General features: G+C 45.3%; 2 protein-coding genes across 8 annotated transcripts in view; one reads left to right on the top strand and one right to left on the bottom strand.

The window, feature by feature from the left end:
• The window catches only part of LIN54 (lin-54 DREAM MuvB core complex component), a 40,801-nt gene extending 28,611 nt beyond the window's left edge, over window positions 1-12,190 (top strand). For all 7 annotated transcript variants that reach the window (XM_080410844.1, XM_080410846.1, XM_080410845.1 and 4 more), the window contains 9 exons: window positions 999-1,215; window positions 1,934-2,007; window positions 2,158-2,355; window positions 4,183-4,274; window positions 5,520-5,591; window positions 7,991-8,093; window positions 8,265-8,402; window positions 9,150-9,352; window positions 9,928-12,190. In XM_080410844.1, the coding sequence (XP_080266970.1) occupies window positions 999-1,215; window positions 1,934-2,007; window positions 2,158-2,355; window positions 4,183-4,274; window positions 5,520-5,591; window positions 7,991-8,093; window positions 8,265-8,402; window positions 9,150-9,352; window positions 9,928-10,129 (1,299 nt within the window). In that variant the 3' untranslated portion in view covers window positions 10,130-12,190. The remainder of the gene's footprint in view (window positions 1-998; window positions 1,216-1,933; window positions 2,008-2,157; window positions 2,356-4,182; window positions 4,275-5,519; window positions 5,592-7,990; window positions 8,094-8,264; window positions 8,403-9,149; window positions 9,353-9,927) is intronic.
• Window positions 11,507-21,379, bottom strand: THAP9 (THAP domain containing 9). Its single transcript, XM_080410728.1, has 5 exons — window positions 21,070-21,379; window positions 20,792-20,987; window positions 20,415-20,694; window positions 19,522-19,672; window positions 11,507-18,010 (listed from the first exon to the last, which is right to left on the bottom strand). Exons 1-5 carry the CDS (start codon window positions 21,213-21,215, stop codon window positions 16,087-16,089), a joined length of 2,697 nt encoding a protein of 898 aa, XP_080266854.1. The 5' UTR covers window positions 21,216-21,379; the 3' UTR covers window positions 11,507-16,086.
• Window positions 21,380-21,476: the final 97 nt, after the last annotated feature.

A 21,476-nucleotide genomic window follows, 5' to 3' on the forward strand; every position in this document is an offset into this window, starting at 1 on the left:
GTGAAAATGCTCTAGTAGGAAGTCACATAATACTATCAACCAAATTTAATACTAAAACTTAATGCCAAGGACAATTATATGCTTAATACTGATACTAAAAGATACTGAGAATAAAAAGCTAAGCTCCAAAAGAAGTTAGATGGAAGGAGAAAAAGGAGGAATAAACCAAGGTTTGAGGTTGTCAGCAAGGCTGGAAAAAGAGGCTGCTATCAAACTGGTAGATTTATGAATGTGTATAAATAAAATAAACACTTGGTTGTTACCAGTTTGTAGTTTGAGAGAAACTGGGAAGATGAAATCTGGCAAATTCCAAATGTACCGCTATTGCATCTGTAAGGTAGTACAGGTCTACTGAGCTACCTTTCACCTTTTTGCTTTTTTTCTTAACAAATTTGTTTTGCTGTTCTTCATTGTTCTTGCTTCTTTCATTTCTCAGCTTGTGCTCTCTTTCTCATGTCTTCAGTTATCAGTTTTTGGACTCTGTTCCATTTCTTTCTTAAGGGCTGCACAGTGATTTCTGTGTATTAGTTGCAACCTGTCGTAAAAGGACGTATCTGTACACACAGAGATAAATCACACCACAGTCCAGTGTGAACAGTTCTGCAAGTTGCTACCTTGTGTTTTTATTCGTAGGAATATATCTAGGTTGATTTGTGGCTTGATTTTGAATACAAACTGAGCAATGTTCTCTGTACTCCCCCTGAAGTGTTTTGGCAGACGTATCTGAGGGAGTGGACTGAGTCACCCTACTCATGTAAATATTTGTTTACTCTGTTGTTTGGTGTAGAGCATTCAAAATGGAAGTGAGTTTGCGCTGAGCTGTTGAGAGACATTTAATCCCTTCACATCTGTTTTACTTTTGAAAACAAAAATGGGGATAACTGAGTTGCTTCTCAAAGGATTAAAGAGTTGCTCACTGACAAATTGAGGAATAAACATGCTGATGTTCTTTCTGCCTTTGTACAAGTAACTTCGCACTGTCTGTGTTGGCTTAACAGGCTGTGAAATCAGCAGTGCAGACCATTACTGTAGGAGGAGTGGGTACATCTCAATTTAAGACGATTATTCCCTTGGCAACTGCGCCCAATGTTCAGCAGATTCAGGTACCTGGAAGCAAGTTCCATTATGTCAGACTCGTTACTGCCACAACAGCCAATAGTTCAACCCAATCAGCCAGTCAAAATCCCAGTACGAATACACAGCCTCTTCAACAAGGTAAGTGCTAGTGCTAATGTATTATCTAAAGTAAGTTTTTATGGCTTTTTTCATGTTTGTTTTATAAGGATTAAAGTGAGTATGTAATAGAGATCAATCAAGACTGCCAGATGTATTTGGTGTTGTGGTAGACTCCTGTAAGTTTCATATTCTACTGTTACATCTGGTTTGTATGTGGAAATGCTCCTCTGTATGTGTCAAATTGCAGGCCCAACTACAGAGCATTCTTGGAGCAGTTTAGATTGCTTTTCCCTAGTTTACCAGCTTTGTGAGTGACTTGTGGCAAGTCCCAGATCCTCTGTATGTATATCCTCAGTACAGCCCACAAACACATTGCCAAAATTCCTGCAACATGAAGATCCTTCCATGTAAAATGCTTTAGAAGCACCAGATGTTTCTGTCTATGCTTTCCAGAGCGGTGATGGAATAAAGGATTTCAAACCAAGCTGTGGTTTAAAACCCATGTCCAGAGGAGCTCTGCACCCAAGCTGGCTTTTCAGCCGTTGCTGTGAAATGTATTTGCACAAGAGTGCATGCATCTTTGTTTACAAAGGTGCTCTTCAGACATAAATGCTATGTGCCGTGACTTTGGCCAGTTACTCTCAGCACATAGTTACAGTATTAAGTACCTTTGTGTTACATGTATGTGAAATTCTGGAGGTCTTAACTGTGGACTTTGAATAATGTGTGTTAATGTGATGTTGTTTCTTGATGCTAGCAAAGCCAGTGGTGGTGAACACAACCCCAGTGCGGATGTCTGTTCCCATAGTGCCAGCACAGACTGTGAAACAGGTGAGCTAAATGTAAAATGCATATTCTTGACTTATTTTGGCTGGATGGAAAAAAAGTCCAGTTTCAGCACTGTAATGAAATGTTCTGTTAATAAAAGTGCATTCTGAATCAACAAAACACCAATTTCATAAAGACCTCTTTTGTCTCCAGGTGGTGCCCAAACCGATCAACCCAGCTTCCCAGATAGTTACTACTAGTCAGCCCCAGCAAAGACTTATTATGCCAGCCACTCCACTGCCACAGATCCAGCCCAACCTCACCAACCTCCCACCAGGCACTGTACTAGCACCAGCACCTGGCACAGGAAATGTTGGGTATGCAGTCCTTCCAGCTCAGTATGTCACACAGGTACGGTGTTAACCCAAAGATAAATAAGGAAATAGTGCTGTTGTGGAATGTACTACCCTCTTCTTAAAGGTCTTGCTCCCCAACTGTCACTTGACATTAAGAGGACAAACAATTTCTTTTAGGAAACCTTGGCAGAATGATGACAGCACTAAACTGTAGTTACGATTAAAGCTTTATTTTCTTAACAGGATTTTGTGATTAGCATAACGTAGAATTTATAACCAGAATAGCACAGCTTTTCTATAAACAGAATCAGGTAGTACCATTTCACAAGTAGCAGTACAAAATCTATGATACAACTTAATTTCTAATCACCTAGACCATCTGCAGATCAGGCCAGATCTTAGTACATGGCTTGTTCTATCAATATAACAATCATAATCTAGACTCAAAAATCATATAAAAGAATACGAGTCAGTCAACCCTTGGAGGAAGCAGATGTCAGTGGAGGCATCCCTGGCCACCAGCGGGCCACAGGTCTCACTCTCCCGCAGCAGTTCTAGTCCAGGTTCCTCACTTAGGACTTGTAACTGCTTTATTTTATAGACAGTGCTTTGTGTGCTTCCCTGTTCTGTGACAGTCATCACCACCACCTGGTTGGCCAGGCGCCTGAGACTTTCATGGCCAGTAAAGAAGGGAGTAACCAGCCTGGTGCCCAGGAATCTTGAGGCCAGTAGTTAAGGGAAGAAGAAATCTGTTTGGTTTCTCTATGTGGTTTATAGGAACTTCAGGGCCTGATAATGAGGAGAAAGGGAACAAATATGTGACCTGCTTGGACACAGAGAATGGCTGCTTGCGTTTTAAGATGGTGTTAGTTATGCTAACCACATTACCAGGGATCAGGAGCAGGTGGTACAAGTCACACCAACCAAGGCCTAGGAATTAGTTTTTTGCTCTTTGCCAAGATCTGACCAACAGTCAGAATGAAAAGGAGAATAAATGAAACCTCCTGCTGAAAGCTGACCAGACATTCTGTACAAACAAGGATTCCTGTCAGCAAATGGCACTACTGGTACCAACGTAATTTCTTGGTTCCCTTCTAGTTTTGTCACAGCTGCAGTTTGACCCTGAAGACTCTTAGTGTGTTCTTCCAGTCCACTTCCACAAATCTCACCTTAAACTAAATCCATTTGTTGGACCTCTTCTCAGAGGTTTTGTGTTGCGAACACAATCTGTCCTGTTTGACCTGGCCCCACTAGGTCCACATCTTGCTATGTGCCGATCTGTCTTCAGAACCTGTCTCAGCAGGAGAAAAGGGCTGCACATAGATAATATTAAAGAAGGTAGCACAAAACAGTGTCGTTTGGAAGGTTCTTACAAGTTTTTGGGGGTTTAGCATGAAAAATAAACTGTGGGTCCAGGTATGCAGAGAGGTTGGAATGTAAATCATTTTAATTGCTTTTATTTAATTCCGCAATAAGTGCCTTGTATATATTAAGGAAACTACTGAAGTAATTTGTGCAGGAAGCAATCCTACTTTATTAGGAGCAGGGTTGCTTGGGAAAAGAAGGGGGGAAATGAGCATGTTTTTAGGAGCTGGAAGTGTTTGTGGGCTGACTACTTCTGTGTGTGATCTTTGTGGTGTTTGCATGGCTGTAGACACTGTAATACAGAACAAAAATATTATCTAAATAAATGTTTTTATGCTAAGTATGGAAGCAGGAGGTTGCTGCCTGTTCCAAGTTACACAAATGTCTAAAATTGTGCTTTACAAGCACCTTATTCTTATAGTAATATCTGAAAAGCTAATTAAAAGACTAGCTACACATCCTCTTGTGTATACTTTAATTTCTTTCATGCTATGCATTAACCTTTTTGTTTTGTTAGCTACAACAATCATCATATGTATCTATAGCAAGCAACACTGGCTTTACAGGGACGTCTAGTATCCAGTCCCAAGCACGGCTACCATTCAATGGGTGAGTGTTTTGCAAAAAAACCCAGAAACATGCATTACAGGCTACTGAATGAGCATCTTCTTTCAGTCCCGTTACCAGGAAGGATGGGAGCGGAGATGCTTGAGTTCGGGGGATTTTTCCAAGAAAATCTGGTATACTGTGGCGTGGTTATTACCTCTGACTAAAGGACATGGATCTGTCTGACAATTGAGCCAGTCTCTTTATCAGAGCTGTGTTTTCCTTTCTGTTCTTCGAACCTGTGTAGCAGGAAGTTGACTTGGAAGCTCCCTGTCGCTCAGTCTTCATTTCGCATCAGCATCTGGGAGCTAAAGGCCTCAACTGTTTCTGAACATTGCTGGAAGGAGGTGCTGGACAATTTAAGAGCTAGATGCTTAGCATCTGCAGGCACCCAGCTGAACAGCAAAATGGCACCAAAGCCCAAAATGGATTTTGATAGGAGGCTTTGTTTTTTTCAGTCTTGTATTTTTCCTTGAAGGATGAAAATAACAGCTAACATGTATTACTTTCCCTTTGCCAATCCAGCAGGCTTAGCTGTTCTGCACAGTCCTTTTGTGTTACTGTTTGCTGGAAGCTATAAATGCCAAGGTGCTTTTTGTTGCTGCAACCTCAACTGACGCAAACTAATCCCAAATCCAGATGCAGCTATTCAAACAAATGGGTTTGATTTAATCTCCCTGGTATTACGTGCAGAAATTGCTGGATTGGGATGGAACAAATCTCATCAAAAGTGATTAGGGACACACAGTCTGAGTTTTAAGAGCAGTTAAAGACTGTCTCTTATATAAAATTTATCTATAAAATGAATACCATGTTTTGGCTTGCTTTTCCATTATTCCATAGCTTTTTTTTTTTATTTTTTAATTCCAACTAGAACAAAGGGAAAGGCACAAGCATGTTCTGTGAACCTTGGTTGGATCTAGTCCCCCTGCATGTAGAAGGGTTCTGGAGAAGTTTTCTCTGGTTCCAGTTTTCAGTTACGATCTTTCCTCTAGCTCTAAGTCTCATTTCTACTTCAGCCGTGCAGCCAGATGTGCAACAAATAACCCAGCTCTTGCTGGGTTGGAAAGGCACTATATAAAGGCACTCTATATAATACTTACTTAAACACAGTCAGCCAGAAACCTAATGCAAGGGGAATATAGTGATTTTTTTGAAGTTCTTATTATGAGCTATTTACTTGAATTTAAAATAGGAAAAAATGGATAAAAGTGTCCATGTATGTAAATGCACTTTTTTCCCCCCCAGAATAATTCCTTCTGAATCTGCAAACCGCCCCAGGAAGCCTTGCAATTGTACTAAGTCTCTGTGTTTGAAATTGTAAGTACAGCTTGGGTTTAGTGGGTTTTTTAAGCCTTATTTTTGACATCACAGATTTATGCCAATTATCAGAATATAATGTTGTTAAGTATTTCAGAAAAGTTATGTCTAGATGCTAGTTTAAGGTTGCTGTTGATAATGTTGATAAGGTTGGGGGAGATGTTGCAATGCCTGTGCAATTTTGCATCTCCTGTGAGCTATGTGGACCCTAACGTTTGATCAATTTCTAACTTTGCAGCCTTGCTGTGTGTTGGAGCCAATTCCACTCAGCAGCTGTAGTTGCATCGTTGTTGCTATAAGTGAAGCAGCATCCCATAGTATCATCAGTGGGCATTTACTATACTTTGATGAAGCACATCAGTAATACCATGCTGTATCAAATACTTCAGAAAAAATGGGCAGTGTATCTTTTAAATGACTGAATAGGCAAGTGATTCTTCACTGATAGGTCTGAGTCTGTCACCCTCATGAGATATTTTGCTCTTCCATTCAGTGTCTTTGTAAGAATTTGACATAAAAGCATTTTAAGCTGAAGAGATGCTAAGTTTCCTTAACTTGAGGCAAAGTCAGTTTACCAATTTTGGGACAATAACAGGAGGAGATACTGAAATTAATCTGTGGTTCTCTGAATCGTAGACAGTGGTGTGCTACTCAAAAAGAAAGTGATGCAGTAGTATCTAAACCCAAGTTAAGAAGTATATTTAAACTTTTCAGCTTGGGTTTCTTTTCATGTAATGCACCCCACCTCTATGTGGGGAGGTGTGCCCTGTGCTTCCTAGCCTCAAAATTGTCTGTTGCACAGAAGACATTGGAAATGGGAAGATGTTGTAGATGTTTTTTCAGATGTTTTACAACATACGTGACTGACTTCATAGTGCCAAATATATGTTAGATGCTTAGGATTTTCCACTTGTTTTAGTCATCAGCACCTGAATGCTCTAGAAATTCTGGGAGAACAATGGCATTGCTGGTGATGCCTTGCACCTTCAGAATGCTGTTTGGAAATGAACGTTTCTTGTAAGTTACTGTAATTGTATCTTTAAGTGGCTAGGCATTGGTGCAGAGCAAATGGCTAATTCGCTCTGGCAAAGGTACTTTTTCCTGCCTGAAAGGGGAGTTGCTTTTTCCCTAATGAATGTTGAAGGTAAGCATGTAGCCTATTCTACAAAGAAGAGAACTCGGAGTAGTTGTATGCTCACTGATGCTCTGGGCTGATGCTGGCACTCTTTGTTTCGGAAACCAGGACCATTCCACTACTGAATTTCAAACAAGGCAGAAAGGAGAGCTATTACAGGTTGAAAAAGCTTTTCATGTGGTTTTATCCCTGAGACCATTCAGGATGCTAAAAATCACTCAAATGCAGTTCAAGAAGCTGAATAGTTGTAGTGGACTCCAGGGCAACCCTAATCTAGTTCTTGTAGTGTTACCCAGGGCAAGCCACAGGAAGCCAGTTTTGCAAGGGGTGTGGGCTCCTTAAAGATGAACGTATGCTCCCAGCAGCTTTTGAAAAGCAGCTGACGAGGATCCGCAGTTTCTATCAGCTATAGCTAGAGGTGGTACTGGAAGCATTGAAGCATGGCAGTTTGTTGTGGCCCAGAGCCATGTTTGAGCTGGGGATGAATGTGGTGCTTCCACATATCAGACCGATGGGATGGTGAGATCATGTTTTTGGTGAGAGGTAGCAGAGGTACATAAGAGGCCTGGCAATGTGATTGGCTTTTCGCGTCAATATTCTGGTTTTTATCCACATACTTGTCCCTTTAAAAAGTTTCTGATAACCACAGCTTTATCCTCATTCAGGTCCTTTCCCTCATTACCTGTGCTTCAAAGCCTATGAGGTGTACCACTTACTCCTTTTCTGTTCTTCCATCCCTGCTTTGGTGAACTCTGCCTCAGTTCACAGCTGCAAACAGTTTATGGGCAAAACTAACAAAAAAAGACTCGTTATGTTAGTCAGTTTGCCTGTTGATTGGCAGTCCAATCGCTTGCCTTTTGTTTCAGCTGTATGAGAGCTCCTGAAGGCCGGCTTGAACTGGCAGGGCTAGGAACTGGCTGCAAGATGGGCTGCAGCAGGATGGCCCTTAATATGTGGGTCAGCCACCCAGGAGTCACCCTAGAAAAAAGCCTCATTAGCTTTTCTTGCTTCTGTGGCGACCTGTGCTACGTCAACATCAGCTCAGACAAACTCTTGAGCTATACCTGTGTCTTTAGACAGCAACTAGACCTGCACTGGAGGATTTAGGCTTTGCAAGGAGGCTGATACCACTTGTACGTGTGGAGTTGAACATAGGGTGGCCCTTACCCTTATTGGTACATAGGTGTATCACCAGGCTAGGAACTTCTGTTAATGACAATGTAATAGACATGTTTACAAATGCCTTCTGCATCTTCTGTTTCAGGTATTGTGATTGTTTTGCAAATGGTGAATTCTGCAATAACTGCAACTGTACAAATTGTTATAACAACCTGGACCATGAAAATGATAGGCAAAAAGCAATAAAGGTGAGGGATGAAAGCCACTTAGCTTGTATGTTCTGAAGCTGCGGCATGGGACAGAGCGGGTATATAATGTCCTGATCTCCTCCCACATGTGCAAGGCTGAAGTTCTTTTATTGCACCTTTAAATTCCGCTCCCCACATGCAGTGACTGACCCTTTGGGTCTGTGTTGACAGGCTTGCCTTGACAGAAACCCTGAAGCCTTCAAGCCCAAAATAGGAAAAGGAAAGGAAGGAGAATCGGATCGAAGACACAGCAAAGGGTGTAACTGTAAACGCTCGGGATGTCTCAAAAACTACTGTGAATGTTATGAGGTATGAAACATTACCTCATCTTAAAGATACTGCCTTTTTCCCTTTAGTGCTGTGACTTTTCCGACTTGCTTTGTCTCTTTGTATTGCTATAATGTTTTCTCTTCTCTTCTTTTCTATTGCTATGATTCTTTCTCTTATTCCAGCGGTTTGCACATAGAAAGACATGTATATGGCAAAATTTATCACTTATGTTATATAAGTTTAAGTTTAAACTTATGTTTAAACTTATCTATATTTTATATATGTATAAACATAAATTTATTTTAAATGTAGCGACTTTGAACTCAGGCTTGGATTTGTCCTTTACTGAACAGCAGTATTTCCTAAAGAAATCTACTGCACCAGGTCCATTGGAGGATTTGAAACAGCACCCCACAGATGCTCTGGGATAGAACATGTCTGTGACAGACAAAAGCAAAAGCTGTTGTTGCATCAGCTAACTGGTCTGTGCATGCAGAAGCAGTGGCAGACTGACCTTCCTCATAGCTCAACCACCTAAATTCCACTGGAACATGTAGGTTGTTGAAGAAGGGGATGAGTGGGAAACCACTGGTTTGCATTTGATTCAAGTATGCATTCTGGGAAGGCATCTCAGTTTGAGGTGAGAATTTAGAGAGGAAACAGCTACTTGGGGGTTTCTTCTAGTGGCTAATTGATAAAAGATTAAAGATCTTCTTTTCGTTGTGGCTTGCCATAAAGAGAGTCAAGGGTGCAATGGGTTTCTCACGTTTTGTTTGTTCCTTTCAGGCAAAAATCATGTGTTCTTCCATATGCAAATGCATTGGCTGTAAAAATTTTGAAGAAAGCCCAGAGCGAAAGACATTGATGCATTTAGCAGATGCTGCAGAAGTTAGGGTCCAGCAGCAGACAGCTGCAAAGACCAAGCTATCTTCCCAGATCTCAGATCTGCTGACAAGGCCAACACCAGCACTCAGCAGCGGTGGTGGGAAGTAAGTTAATGCAGCACCCTGTTTCATTTGCTTCTAACGTATTTTTTCTGATGTACGTGACCGGTATGTCCCTGTCATTTTTGAATGTTATCTGTGTAAGCTGTAGAAGCGGGAGCACACAGGTGAATGGAGCTTTTTGTTCACACAGCCGTGCTTTCTGTGGAACCTAGGGTATGCCAAGCTTAGCTGTGTTCAAGCGTGTAACTAAGTGTTGTCTTCTTGTGGTTGCACATATGCTCGCAGAAAACATGAAGTACGAGTGTCACATTTACTGACAGAATGTAATTCTTGAGCTACCCTTATAGTAAAAGCTGGAGAATTGTTATATGTACCTGGGCATTTCAAAGCCTATTTCAAAATCTACATCAATAGAGGCAGGCACCAAAGCACAGTGGCCCACCAGTTCATTTGACTGTAACTCTGGTTTATTCACTCCCTGTTAGCTGTCTGAAGGCTCTTGGAAGCAGTGAGACAGATGAAATCTCATCAGTCCTCGTACTAAACAGTTGACCAGCCATGGAGTTAGGTGCGTTTTGTGTTTTTGCTGAGAGCGAGTGGATCTTTCTTTGTTTCAGGCTGCCCTTTACATTTGTAACCAAGGAGGTAGCTGACGCAACCTGCGAATGCCTTCTCGCACAGGCAGAGCAAGCGGAGAAGATGGGCAAGTCAAAAGCTGCAGCAGAGCGCATGATACTGGAGGAGTTTGGACGCTGTTTGATGAGAGTTATTAACTCTGCAGGGAAGTCCAAAAGTGACCCTTGTGCCATGAACTGCTGACTCGTGCACATGAGCCATAATGAGGCGGACTGAACAGAACACTTAAGGCACAGGGACACTTTGGCGTAGAGGATTTAATAATATTTGTTAATTTGGTGCTTGTTGTAAATTGACATGCTTAAGATTGAAACAAGAAAATCTTTTATAACAAGATGTAGAGCCTTTTAAATCTTAGCTAAATCCTCTTCTACTTAAGACAATGCCTAAAGGTCAATTCTTCTTCCTGATGTACAGCTTTTACCTTGGATTTCTAAATAATTACATGTGTTCTCCCTTTTCCCCCAGAATAATTGCCTGGGGCATATATAAATTATTATAATATATATTATTTACAGTGTATGAAGTTGCATCTCTTTGTGAATACAGGAAAACACAGCTGTCAACAGCCAAGCAACTTTTGGCAAACAGGTCCATAATAAGGAGGTACCAGTGTATCCAAGATAGTTCTGAAAGGAAGTGTGTAAAAATGAGCATCTAAATGGAAGGCAGTACTTGTGTTTAGGAAATGACACAGCATGTTCATGTAGTGCACAGAGCACTGTGAAATACACAGGTGATAATACAAAGGAGCTGCTTGCAGATTCTCATTGGAGCAGGGCCCAAGAAACTTAAGAGGCAAAAGGAATTAATGGGAATTTTTTTAATAGGAACATGGCTGAAAGCTGAGATGTTTCTTAAGATGGAGCTTGAAGGCTAAGACAGACAGTGGCCTGTTCTCAGAAGTGAAGAAGAGCAGCCACGCCACAATGCCAGACTGTTTGCCCAGTGTTCGGTGTTACCTAAGCTCTTGCTTAGGTGAAGCTTGGTTTTTCAGAGGTCTGCAGCAGCCTGATCCCTCACTGGAGGTAGGGCTGTGCGGTCCACTGTGTTTTCTAGGATTGAGCTGTAACCCTGGAAGAGTGTTAAGTCTGAGAAGCTGAGGCCATGGGAGACAGTGGAACCACAGTTGTTTTAATGAGGACTTGAAACAATCTGCATCTGAATCGACTTGCAAACACAGGTAGGGATCATGTTCAGCCTGGCTGTAGGTCTTCAGGATGCTGCTTCTCTGTGTGTTGGCAATTTACTTGGGGTGTAAGGTTTTTTTTAGTGTTGTCTAGAATGACTGTGAGAGCTGTGACCAGAGAGGATGCTAGCACAGAATCAGGATTGCTACCAAAACAGAGGCATGGATCATTTTACACACAGCAAGGGGGGCAAGGGGAATCAACTATAGTGTGTACAGACTAGGGCAGGGGATTTTTTCAGTATTTGTTACAGGCAATCTCAGAATACATTTTTTGATAGTGGAACACATTTGCAGAATTAACCTGGTAGGTTACTTACTTACCTACCATGAATATCCATAACCGTGTTTAATCACAGGCATTTTTATTAAACAGTGCAACCTGAACTAGCTAGGTTTTTCCAAAAAGGATTTTGTATTCCTTGTGTAAAACTTAATACAGAGAAATGTATTCTGGAGCTCTTCCTCCAGGTTTTCTAGCAGGGCCAGGCCGGGGAAAGGTAGGGGCTAGGCAAACCAGCAGCAGAGCCAAGTGCCTCCATGCATGATGGCAATGGGATGGGAGGATATTTCCACTTCTGTCTTCGTCCCACAGTCCTGCACACTGAGCAGAAGGCCCTTCCACCCTTCTCTGTTGCCTCCTCTAAATGCCTCAGGGGCAGAAAGGGCCTGGGAGGTGGCCGGCAGTGCTGGCGGGTCCATCGAGTGGCCATTGCAGGTTAAGTTTTGACCTGCCAGTCACCATCTGAAGGGCCCTGTCTGCTATTAACATCTCCCTGAGCATAAATAGCAAGTGTGTTTTTGCAAACCTCTGAAATGGGAATCCACCTCTTGTGTAAGTAAATGCCATATTTTTTCTTTTTTTTTTTTTTTTCATAATTAGGACTTGGATTTACTAAAAAAAAAAATCAGTGCAGTAACTTTACATGTAGATAGTGCGGATATTCAGTTTACTTCTAGTGACCTAATATAGTATGTCCAGTAAGATTTGTATAAATGTAAATTAGTGTAAGTGAATAAAGTAATACCTATTTACAGTATTTTTCTGATTGCAATATGCCTTCTTTTGTTTAGACTTCAATCCATGTTAATTTTGTAAATATTCCATGTCTTACTCTAAATTGCACCTTTTGTGATGTGTATTTATATACAGTGTGCAAAAAACACTTGTGAGATTTAGATTACAGTTGTAATTATGTATGATGATATTGCTTGAGAATATTTTGCTTGTAAAGACTTTGAAGGTGCAATCAAATGCTCTTAGTTCTTCTATTTTGTTTTGAACAAGCTTTCTTAAACATTAAGCTTGGATTCCCCTCTCCCTGGTGTAGAATGTGTGAATTGGTTTTTGTACTTCCTTAGCCATTTGCATCAAACTGCTGGACAAGACTTACAGTCAAGTTCATTCAGTTACATAAAAATAATTGGGAATGGGGCAAGGGTTCATTTTCTAGTTCTGTTTACATCTGAAAGTAGAAAAATTAAATTTATATTTACTAGACCTATTCAAAGAATACACTTTTCTATATTGTACAAATAAAACAGTCAGATAAATCACAAAGAAAAATAAACATTTATACTATTCTGTAAATACGATTTTTCTGCACGCCTTTCCTTCAGCACTGACAAATATACACAGAAGATTCTCACTGAAATATCAAAATAAATCCATTAGCACTAGGCCCACTTCTGATGCAAGTACGGGCTGGCATTTTCAGTACGAGATGGAATCCTACCAGAGAGAAACCCGTGGTTACTGGGTACTGTCATACATAACAATTCCTGGCACACTGTGACATGGCCAGAATGTGTCAACCAAGCCAACACCAGGTAGTTGAGCCCACATGATGATTTCTCAAATTCTTTTAAACTCTTTAATGAGAGAGCATAGGTTTTTTTCAGTGTGCACTGGCTGGACAAGCGTTAGGCTTGGACTGAGCAGAAAGATGTGCAAGGCCATTCTGCAGCGCTCTTGGAAGACAGCAGGGTACTACACAGGGCTTGTTGAAGCCCAGCAAAGCTTTGTTGAGAGCCTTAGACTGCTTGTTAGCGGGATGCAACGCACCATTTTCTTGTGGCATTTGTGTCTTACTGTGTCTCTGTTGGGGGGGAGCTTTGTGAGCAGCTCTTGCAAAGCCGTATTACCCAGTTGCACTCCAGAATACAAGTCAGTTAAGAGAGCTTGTGGTTTGTTTCTGCAAAGTAAAACCTGGGTTTATTTTTGTGCATCTGATTTCTGTGCTCAGTTTTTTTAGCAGCTTGGTAAAGGCAATATACAATCAATGCTCAGGGAGCCTTAGGAGTGTTGTTGGGATGTTGAGTGAACAGAAGATGTAACTGGACTGAGCTTTTCCCCCTATAGCGCACCAACCACTGCAAGAGGAAACTGTGTGTTACCTTGGGCTGTTGTAAAGGACCAAGAGAAGGAATGAGGTGTCAGAGTGACTTACGGATGGGTTTGTATGGACCTAGTGGGGGGCATGGTGGTGGCAAAAGTGAGAGTGTTACAGAGAGAGTGAATGTCTGACAGAGGAGTTGCTGGGAAGAGAATGCAGTGTTCAAAAGACACTGTGGAAAAGGGAGTGGTGCAGAAAATCACTCTGTTGCATTTGTGGAGTTAGGAATGCTGAAAAATTCCACTGAAACCTGACAGTTCCCGCGGTGCGAGTACAGCCAGCAGTATCTGTGGTGGGCAAACAGCAGGTCTGTATTCTTGGAAAATAATGGCAATTGGTACAGGGTTCCTGCAACAACTGTCAAGCATTCTTACAATACTGGATAGCTTTGTTAATTAGGTAATTGCCACACTTTTTTCTTATAATGTGCTTTTGTTCAAACATTATCCTACCAAGCCCTGTAAAACTTCCTCAACATCTCTTGAAAACCTCTGTCATCAATATTTCAGTGAATTACAAAAGGACGTGTGAACTGTGGTGGTCATGAGTACAGGCAGGTCAGCCATGGCAATGCACAGAGGCTGACATCAGCCTGTATGCTTAGTGGTTTCTAGCTCAGTTTACCCATCAGCAGCAACTGCAGAAAACCCACGAGAAATTCAGAGGTGGGGGGAGCTCTGTGCACAGCACACCTACTATATTCACAACTTCACCGCAGCAGCCAGGAGCTCATGCACATCTTCATGCAAGAGCTTCTTGTTTGGGAGGAGGCTCAGTATGAATCAAGCAAGACAGGCTGCCTCAGATGTAAACAGAAGTGGCAACAGGCTTATGTTCAGCTGAAAAAAATGCACAGCAAGGAAATGCCTGTTCCCTGGGGCTCAGCTCATACTGGGGCTCGAAGGTTTAGGCAATACAAATGTTAAAACATTACGTGAGTGCAAACAATCTACCACTGGGATTTCAGCAGCATTTTGTCAGTGGTCCTAAAGATCTTATATGGGAGGGAAACGGTTCCTGCAGAGTCTCTTGTAGGTGGAATGGCTCCATGGCAGCAACAGCTTCAACATGGGTTTTTTCATAGGTAACTGGACTGTGAAAACGACTATAGAGATTCTTGGTTTGCTGCTCCCACCAGAGAATATACGAAGTTCTGCGGTGCTGCTGCTCTCAAAGCAGAGCCTGAAGAATTGAGTGCTTGAGCACAGCACCTCTGCGCCCGCCATGAGTGAGTAGGATTAAAGGGAGGAGGAAGAACCCAAACCAACCAGGGACGGTTTTGTCAAGTCAGTAGTAGGCATAACGGCACGTTGAATATTATTCCTGCCCTGGCACACAGTACATCATTTTTCATCCCATCTCCAACATGCAGCTCAAAAGTAACTTGAACAGCCAGAGTTATGTGGGAAATAGTTGCCTTGCATCTCTATGGATGCAAGTGCTGTTCTGCGTGGCAAAGGGAAGCCATTTAGCAGCAGTTACGCCAAACTCTCTATTCCAGGTAAAGCACTGCATACCAAGGCAGCTTCCTTGCCACAGCAATGAACTGACTGAAGAAGCCTGTCCTGCTTGGTGGCATTAAATCTATGACTCAAGTCACCAGTGGAAACAGCATCTGAAGCGGAAACTGCCTTATGGCCTGTGCTGCAGGACACACAACAGCTCTGGGAGGACAGGGCCATGTGGCACAGTGGAGCAGGTGACCTGATGGGGCCGTGTAATAGGACCTGAAACACACACCCTGCTGCAGCACACCCATATGCTGATGCCTGGGGCTCCTGCCCAGAGAAGAGGGTGTCAGTGCCCCTGGGTACTGCTGGGCACAACAGTCTTGTCACAGCCTCAGCACTGCTCTCTCACCTCTGTGGAGAACAGCCTCTTTGCTGAGCATTCACTACCTCACTTGTAAAACAGGGGGCTTTAAGGGGTAGTTTGATATCACAGTGCCCCTTCCAGGGGATTCAGGCTTAAGCACCTTGTTTAGCTGTTTGATGAGACATGTAGGAGTAGAGATCAGAGCTTGTGTACAACTTGAGTGCCATTTTCTTATGTCTTTATTTTCCTTTTAAAGTAAAAGCTCTGCAGGCTTTCTTGCCTCCAGCTTTTTTAAAGAAGATCTGCTTTGCTGAAATCAAAGTGCCAGCACACATGATCTCACCAACAGTGTGGAATATGCATCAATTTTCTCCCCAAAAGAGTGCTTACAGCACTAAGCCACCCAGCACCTCTGCCACTTTGCCAGACACCTTGAGGAGCCATTGCTCGTTGTGAACTGCCACGCAAATCTTGTGAAACATGCAGCTGCTTTGCAGGATTGCTAGATGGAACACAGGATCAGATGAACTTCCTTGCTTTGCTCAGCCAAACTCTGATCAGATGGTTAGTGGTGGCACAACACACCACCGCTTATCAACATCAGTTTTGTTGGCCAAATCATGGGAAGACACATAATTTCCTCACATGTGTTGCCTGGACCTGGCCATCACCAAGCCTCAGTGGGGGACAGGCATCCTTGGAACAGCAGTGAGTAGTTGTGACCCCATGTGGGTCTGGCTTCAGTGAGAGCCACCCAGTGGTGATGGAAACAAATGTTTTCCCTTCGGTCTGTGCCTTCCACAATGGTATTTCAAGTTCAGGTGTTTGGCACAGTTTATTCTGATGTTTAAATAACATCGTGTTATTTCCTTTACTAGGATTGTGTAGTGATTGTTGATGCACAACTCCCCATCAAATAAATGGTTCATGAGAGTAGGGAAGAGGGAGCTTTCTCCCAGAAGCTCCTGGAAGACTTTCTCTTCTAGAGACAAGCACCATAGCTTGGTGGTTTTGTTGCCGTCTCCTACTTCGCCATACCGGTTCAGGACTCGTTCCAAAATGTTTGTTATGTGGTACACACTTGCTGAGGGCAGACTCACTCCACCTAACTTTTTTATGTAAAGCACTGACCCGCATCCTGGCCTGCTGTCATCTGACTCAAAGAGGGAAGCAAGACAAGCCTCGCATTGCAAGTCAGAGGCTAATTGCTCAGCAACAAAGCCTGCGATGCAGGTGATGCTCTGTGCGTGCAGCGATAGGTCTGTCAGTGCATTACTCAGTGCAGAGCCATGCAAAAGAAGGCCTGCACAATAGGGGTACTCCGTTGTCAGTGTCTTCCCATGAGCTGGGTTATACTGAGCACAAATGCTGCCAAGGGTCAGATCTCTCCTGCGAGACAAGGATATGTCCAAGGAGCTTGTATTGCCTGCGCCACTGCTGCGTGACAAGCCTGGTGCCAGGCTGCAGCTGGCCAGCAGTCTGTGGTAAGCGGCCTGGAACACAGTGCAGGTGGGGCTGCTGCCACAGGCTTGCCGGAGGGCCCTGAGGAACAGCTCCAGTGGGTCAAGGCTGAAGGCATAGGCCAGGAGGTGGTGGGAAGGAGTGCCTTCTGGACATACGTAGTTGGTGTAAAGCCACTGGAGGCTTTCGGCATTGAGCAATAAACTCAGAAGACCTAGTCTGCGTTTGCTTTTAATAATGTATTTCCCCATAGAGTCTGTTAAAGTGGTGAAGGAGCTCTTGGCCTCATTAAAGAGGTGGCTTATTTTGGTGTAATCTCCAGCTAGCAAAGGCCTTTCAAGTTCCCTTCTACAGGGACCTCTACCATGAAACACATCGCACAGACGGCTCATCAAACGCACAAACTTGACGGTACCACTGCAGTTCTGGAATGAGGCTAGGCCCAGCTTCTGGAGGTGTTCCAGTGCATCAGCAACACCCTCACTGAACAACAGGGTAGCAAGGTTGACCTTCAGGTGGTAACTCTCCTTACTTCCCAGTCTTCGTGACTTGGGACTGCATGGCTCTAACACCCTGTGCTCCTGCAAAGCTGCCAGCTCCACCACATGCTGCCACCACACGGTGTCACTGAGCCACTCTATCTTCTGGAAGCACTGCAGAGCATTCCTTATTAGCTGCAGCACATGGCAAATGTCAAAGAAGTACGTGATGCTGTGACCAGAGTCTGGCGGATGTTGGAAAGTGCACTGAATCCTTTCGGGATCTATCCTGATCCCCAGAGCTCTGGCAGTCTCAGCACCACGAGCGGTGGCACCTGACGTCACAGCCAACACCGTGATGCCAATGTTGTTCAGCTTACTGATGGTCTGACGAAGCAGCTGAGCAAGTAAGTGGCCAGTCGTGCTGTTCACAAAGAAGTAGCCAAGTGGAGCCATCCAGGGACTCAAGGTGCCGACTGCCATGAGGATTATCGCTTCTGAGGCCAGCGGCGCTTCATCAGCATCAAGGGTGCCTGCTCCCAAGTCAACAAAGCCTGTCAGGCGCTGCGTCTGTGGGTCCCACTCCTGCTGCTTCTGCAGGGACATGTCTTGTACCATCAGGGTGCAGTAGCGGTAGGCCCGTTCCCCTCTCTCCACCTTTTCCTCAAGGCAGAGAAAAATGTCATTGCTGAAGCCTGCAGTAGCCTCATTAGTAGACAGCCAACTGTGGAGGGGTGAGGAGAGGAAAAAGAGGATGTGATTAGGCAAGCTGAGAAAACTGAAGCAACAGTCAGCACCTTTTACCTCTTAGGAGATATGGTCAGCCGTGCAGGGCAGGCAAAGGCACAGAGTATAAAGCAAGCAGCCCTGCCTTTCCTAATGCATACTCTGATTTTCTTTTCTCACACCCTATGGGAAGCCAAATGAAAGTACTGACCATCGAGGGAAATAACAAAGCAGTTTCTTGCCTCTCCAACATATAGGAAATCAGGACAACAGGAAAAAAAAATTAAACCAAATACAGAAGTACAAATCAGGGTATGCAGGGGGTCAGCAACACCAGGCTGCTCTCCTTCCCAGCTGGCTTTCTCCACGCTGTACATCGTACTCCAGTTTGGAAGATGGGAAAGCCTTGGCAGCCTGTGTGGAACGCTACTCCCTTTAATATGCTCCGTCCACTAGCTCCTTGCACCCCTTCAAGCAGATTATTTGGAAGATACTGTGTGAAACCCCCACAGGCTGGCATGGACGTCTGTTATCTGTCGGGTATCCTCCAATTGCACTACAGGAATCTGAGATTCAAAACCTGTAGGGGGAGAGTTTCTTCAGCTTTTGTTTTGTGTGCTGTTACAACTGCACTCCTTGTTAATGGGTCTGATAGCAGTTCAGGTATTAAATTCTGAGCCTACGTAACTACTTGCCGTGAGTTACGCAAAGGAGTTATGATACAGAAGTATCTCCCTTCTGTAACTTTGAAACAGACACTTGTCAAGATTCACTAACTTCCCAGAGTCCTTGTGGGGCAAGGTGAGAAAAAACAAAGCTCTAGTCTAATTGCTTTATGCAGTCCTTCGCTTTCTCATGCCCTCTTCTTGACCACTCCCTTTTCCAGAAAACAGTCCCAAAGTTTTCCATGTTTAGTCCTATTGGTTTTCATTTCCTCTGCTGACACTTAATCCTGCCCATCTCTCCTCACCTGGTTTAGGCTGTTGGTGAAGTACTGCAGCGGCTCCCTTTACACTGCCTCCTGCTGCTGCTTTTTAGATGACCTTACTCTTATTTGCCCTTCCTTCCGCTGTTCGGCTTGTCCGACCCCTCTCACAAGCCTGCACTGCACATCACAGGTCAAAAGCATGTGCCAATGCAGTAAAGCACCTGTTTTTTAATTCCTCCTTCCTCCGCAGTGAACAGTAAACACATACAGGCCCTACAGCAGCTGAGGCCCTGAAATGTAGCTTTTCTTCACACATACTCATCTGGGAATACTCAGCAAACTCCACACTCCAAAATCGTTGGTGTGAGTAATGTGATAATCTCATGCTGTGACCCACATACCAACTCTCTGAGACGAGGTGTATCAATGTTTATTGACATTTGCTTCCTACTCTGCTTCTGTTACTTAAAGCAGAGGAAAAACTACTACCGCTGAATGTTTTCAGGACAGATCTGTTACACGTATTTGCTATACGAGTACCTGGCAATACGCTCAGAATGAATGAATGAATAAAAACTTGCTTGGTCAGGCTGTGAGGATGAGGGAAGGGAAGAATCTTCTGCAGATAATCATAGGCCTTAACATGGTAGAGGTGGAGAATACAAGCGAATTGCCTCATTTCTGGTGAGTATTCTGTCATGTGCCTCCAGCTGCGTAACTCACAAGGCAGATCTGGTTAAAAAACCACAACAAAACAAACCAAACAAACCAAGAGCTTGTCAGCTTTAGAGAAGCAAATAAATCAGCTGGTAAGTTAACACAGGGATGTAAAATACAAACTACACAATACAAAGCAATGTGGCAGCCTCTGGAATCGCTCGGTTCTGAAGCCTGACGTGAAGAGCAGGGCTCAGCAATGCTGTCACTGTGCATCACTTCTTCACAGAGAGAGGAATGGCTAGGGAGCGTGTGGCCCACGCTCAGGCCAAGTCCCCAGCACGTCCTTCCCCTCTTTTCCCACCTAATACCACTCCCCAGTTTTGAGTAAAGGCTGTATCTTACACGCGGGTGCTGCTGCTTCAGAATGAGTGCAGTGAAGCCGTTAGCGGCCGACGGCAATTTGAAATGGCTTCTTCAGGCTCTGTTACTGGCACTGACAGAGCCCGTGTCCGGACAGCACAGACAAGGGGGTTTTCCCATTCACAGACACCCTGGGGCCACCGGCCAGGTCTCATCTAACAGCCCTGGCGACAGGTCCGACCCCAGCCTCGAGCAACTGCATTTTTAGGGAGATTCTAACACCTTGCAGCATTGGCGGTTGCATTCCAGACATACAAACGGCAAAGCCTTTGCGCTACAGGTTCCCAACGGCTGCGGATTACCGATGCCAGAAAATTACAGGCCTGCATGAAACCCGCGGCGAGGGAACGGGGACCCCGCGACGCCGGGCCCCAGCAAACGCCCCCAGCGGTACCTGCAACCAGGGCCTGCAGCAAACTCACGGTTTCCTCGGGAAGCTGCTGGGTATCGACCAGCTCCATCAGGATGCTGGACACCCTTGCGGGCTGCTGCGCGGCGGGGCGGCTCCCGGCCGCGGGGGGAGGCTTCTGCGGGGGGGCCGGGGCCGGCCGCGCCTCCGCGCCCGCTGCGCGCTGCCCCGCCGCGGTGTAGCTGTGGTCCTCGGCGGCGGGGGTGAGGCCCGCCTGCCTCAGGGCTCGGGCGGGGGGGCTCCGCCGGCCGGCGCCCCGCGGCTCCTGGCGGGGGAAGGAGAGGGGCGGTGAGCGCCTAGCGGGGCCAGCACAACTTCCTAGCGGGGGAAGGAGAGGGGAGGGCGGCCGGCAGCGCACGCACCGGGCGGGGGAAGCGGGAGGGCACGGCCCCCCGCCTCAGCTTGCGCCGCATCCCGTAGCGCTCGAAGTCGGCCTCGGTGAAGTGCCGCGAGCAGAGCATGGCGCTGGGGCCCGGCCGCCAGGCCTGGCGGCTCCGCGGGTCCACGCGGTTCACGGCGCGGATCCACTCACGGCGCTGCGCGGCGTCCACCGGGAACCTACGGGGGAGGGGAGAGAGGGAGCCGCTCGCCCCGCCCGGGCGGGACGCGGGGTGCCGCCACGGGGGACGGCCGCACTCACTGGTGGAAGGAGATGCCGCGCTCCCGGCTCCGCCCGTTGTCGCGGGTGGTGCAGCCCAGCGCCGAGCAGCTCCGCGTCATGGCTGCCCCCCAGCACCGCCGCGCCGCGCCGGCACGACCGGCCCGGCACGGAACGCGATGGCCCATTGGCTGACACCGCCTGCCCGTCTAGCTTTCTCCTTCTCAATTGGCTCGCAAGCCGCGACAGCTCCGCCTCCGCGTCGGAAGACGCTTCTCCATTGGCGGGCGGCGGCTGCGGGCCGCCTCCTAGCGGTGTTGCAGTTCCGTTTCGGTCTGATGTAAGCAGGGAAAGTGGACGGTCGGAATGGGAAGAGAACGGAGCCAACCGGTAGTGGTGGTGGAGGGAGAGGTAGCCAATGACAAGCGGCGATCCTCGCAACCAATGGC

Source organism: Falco punctatus, assembly GCF_963210335.1.
Source record: "Falco punctatus genome assembly, chromosome: 1".
In the NCBI taxonomy this organism is placed as follows: Eukaryota; Metazoa; Chordata; class Aves; order Falconiformes; family Falconidae; genus Falco; species Falco punctatus.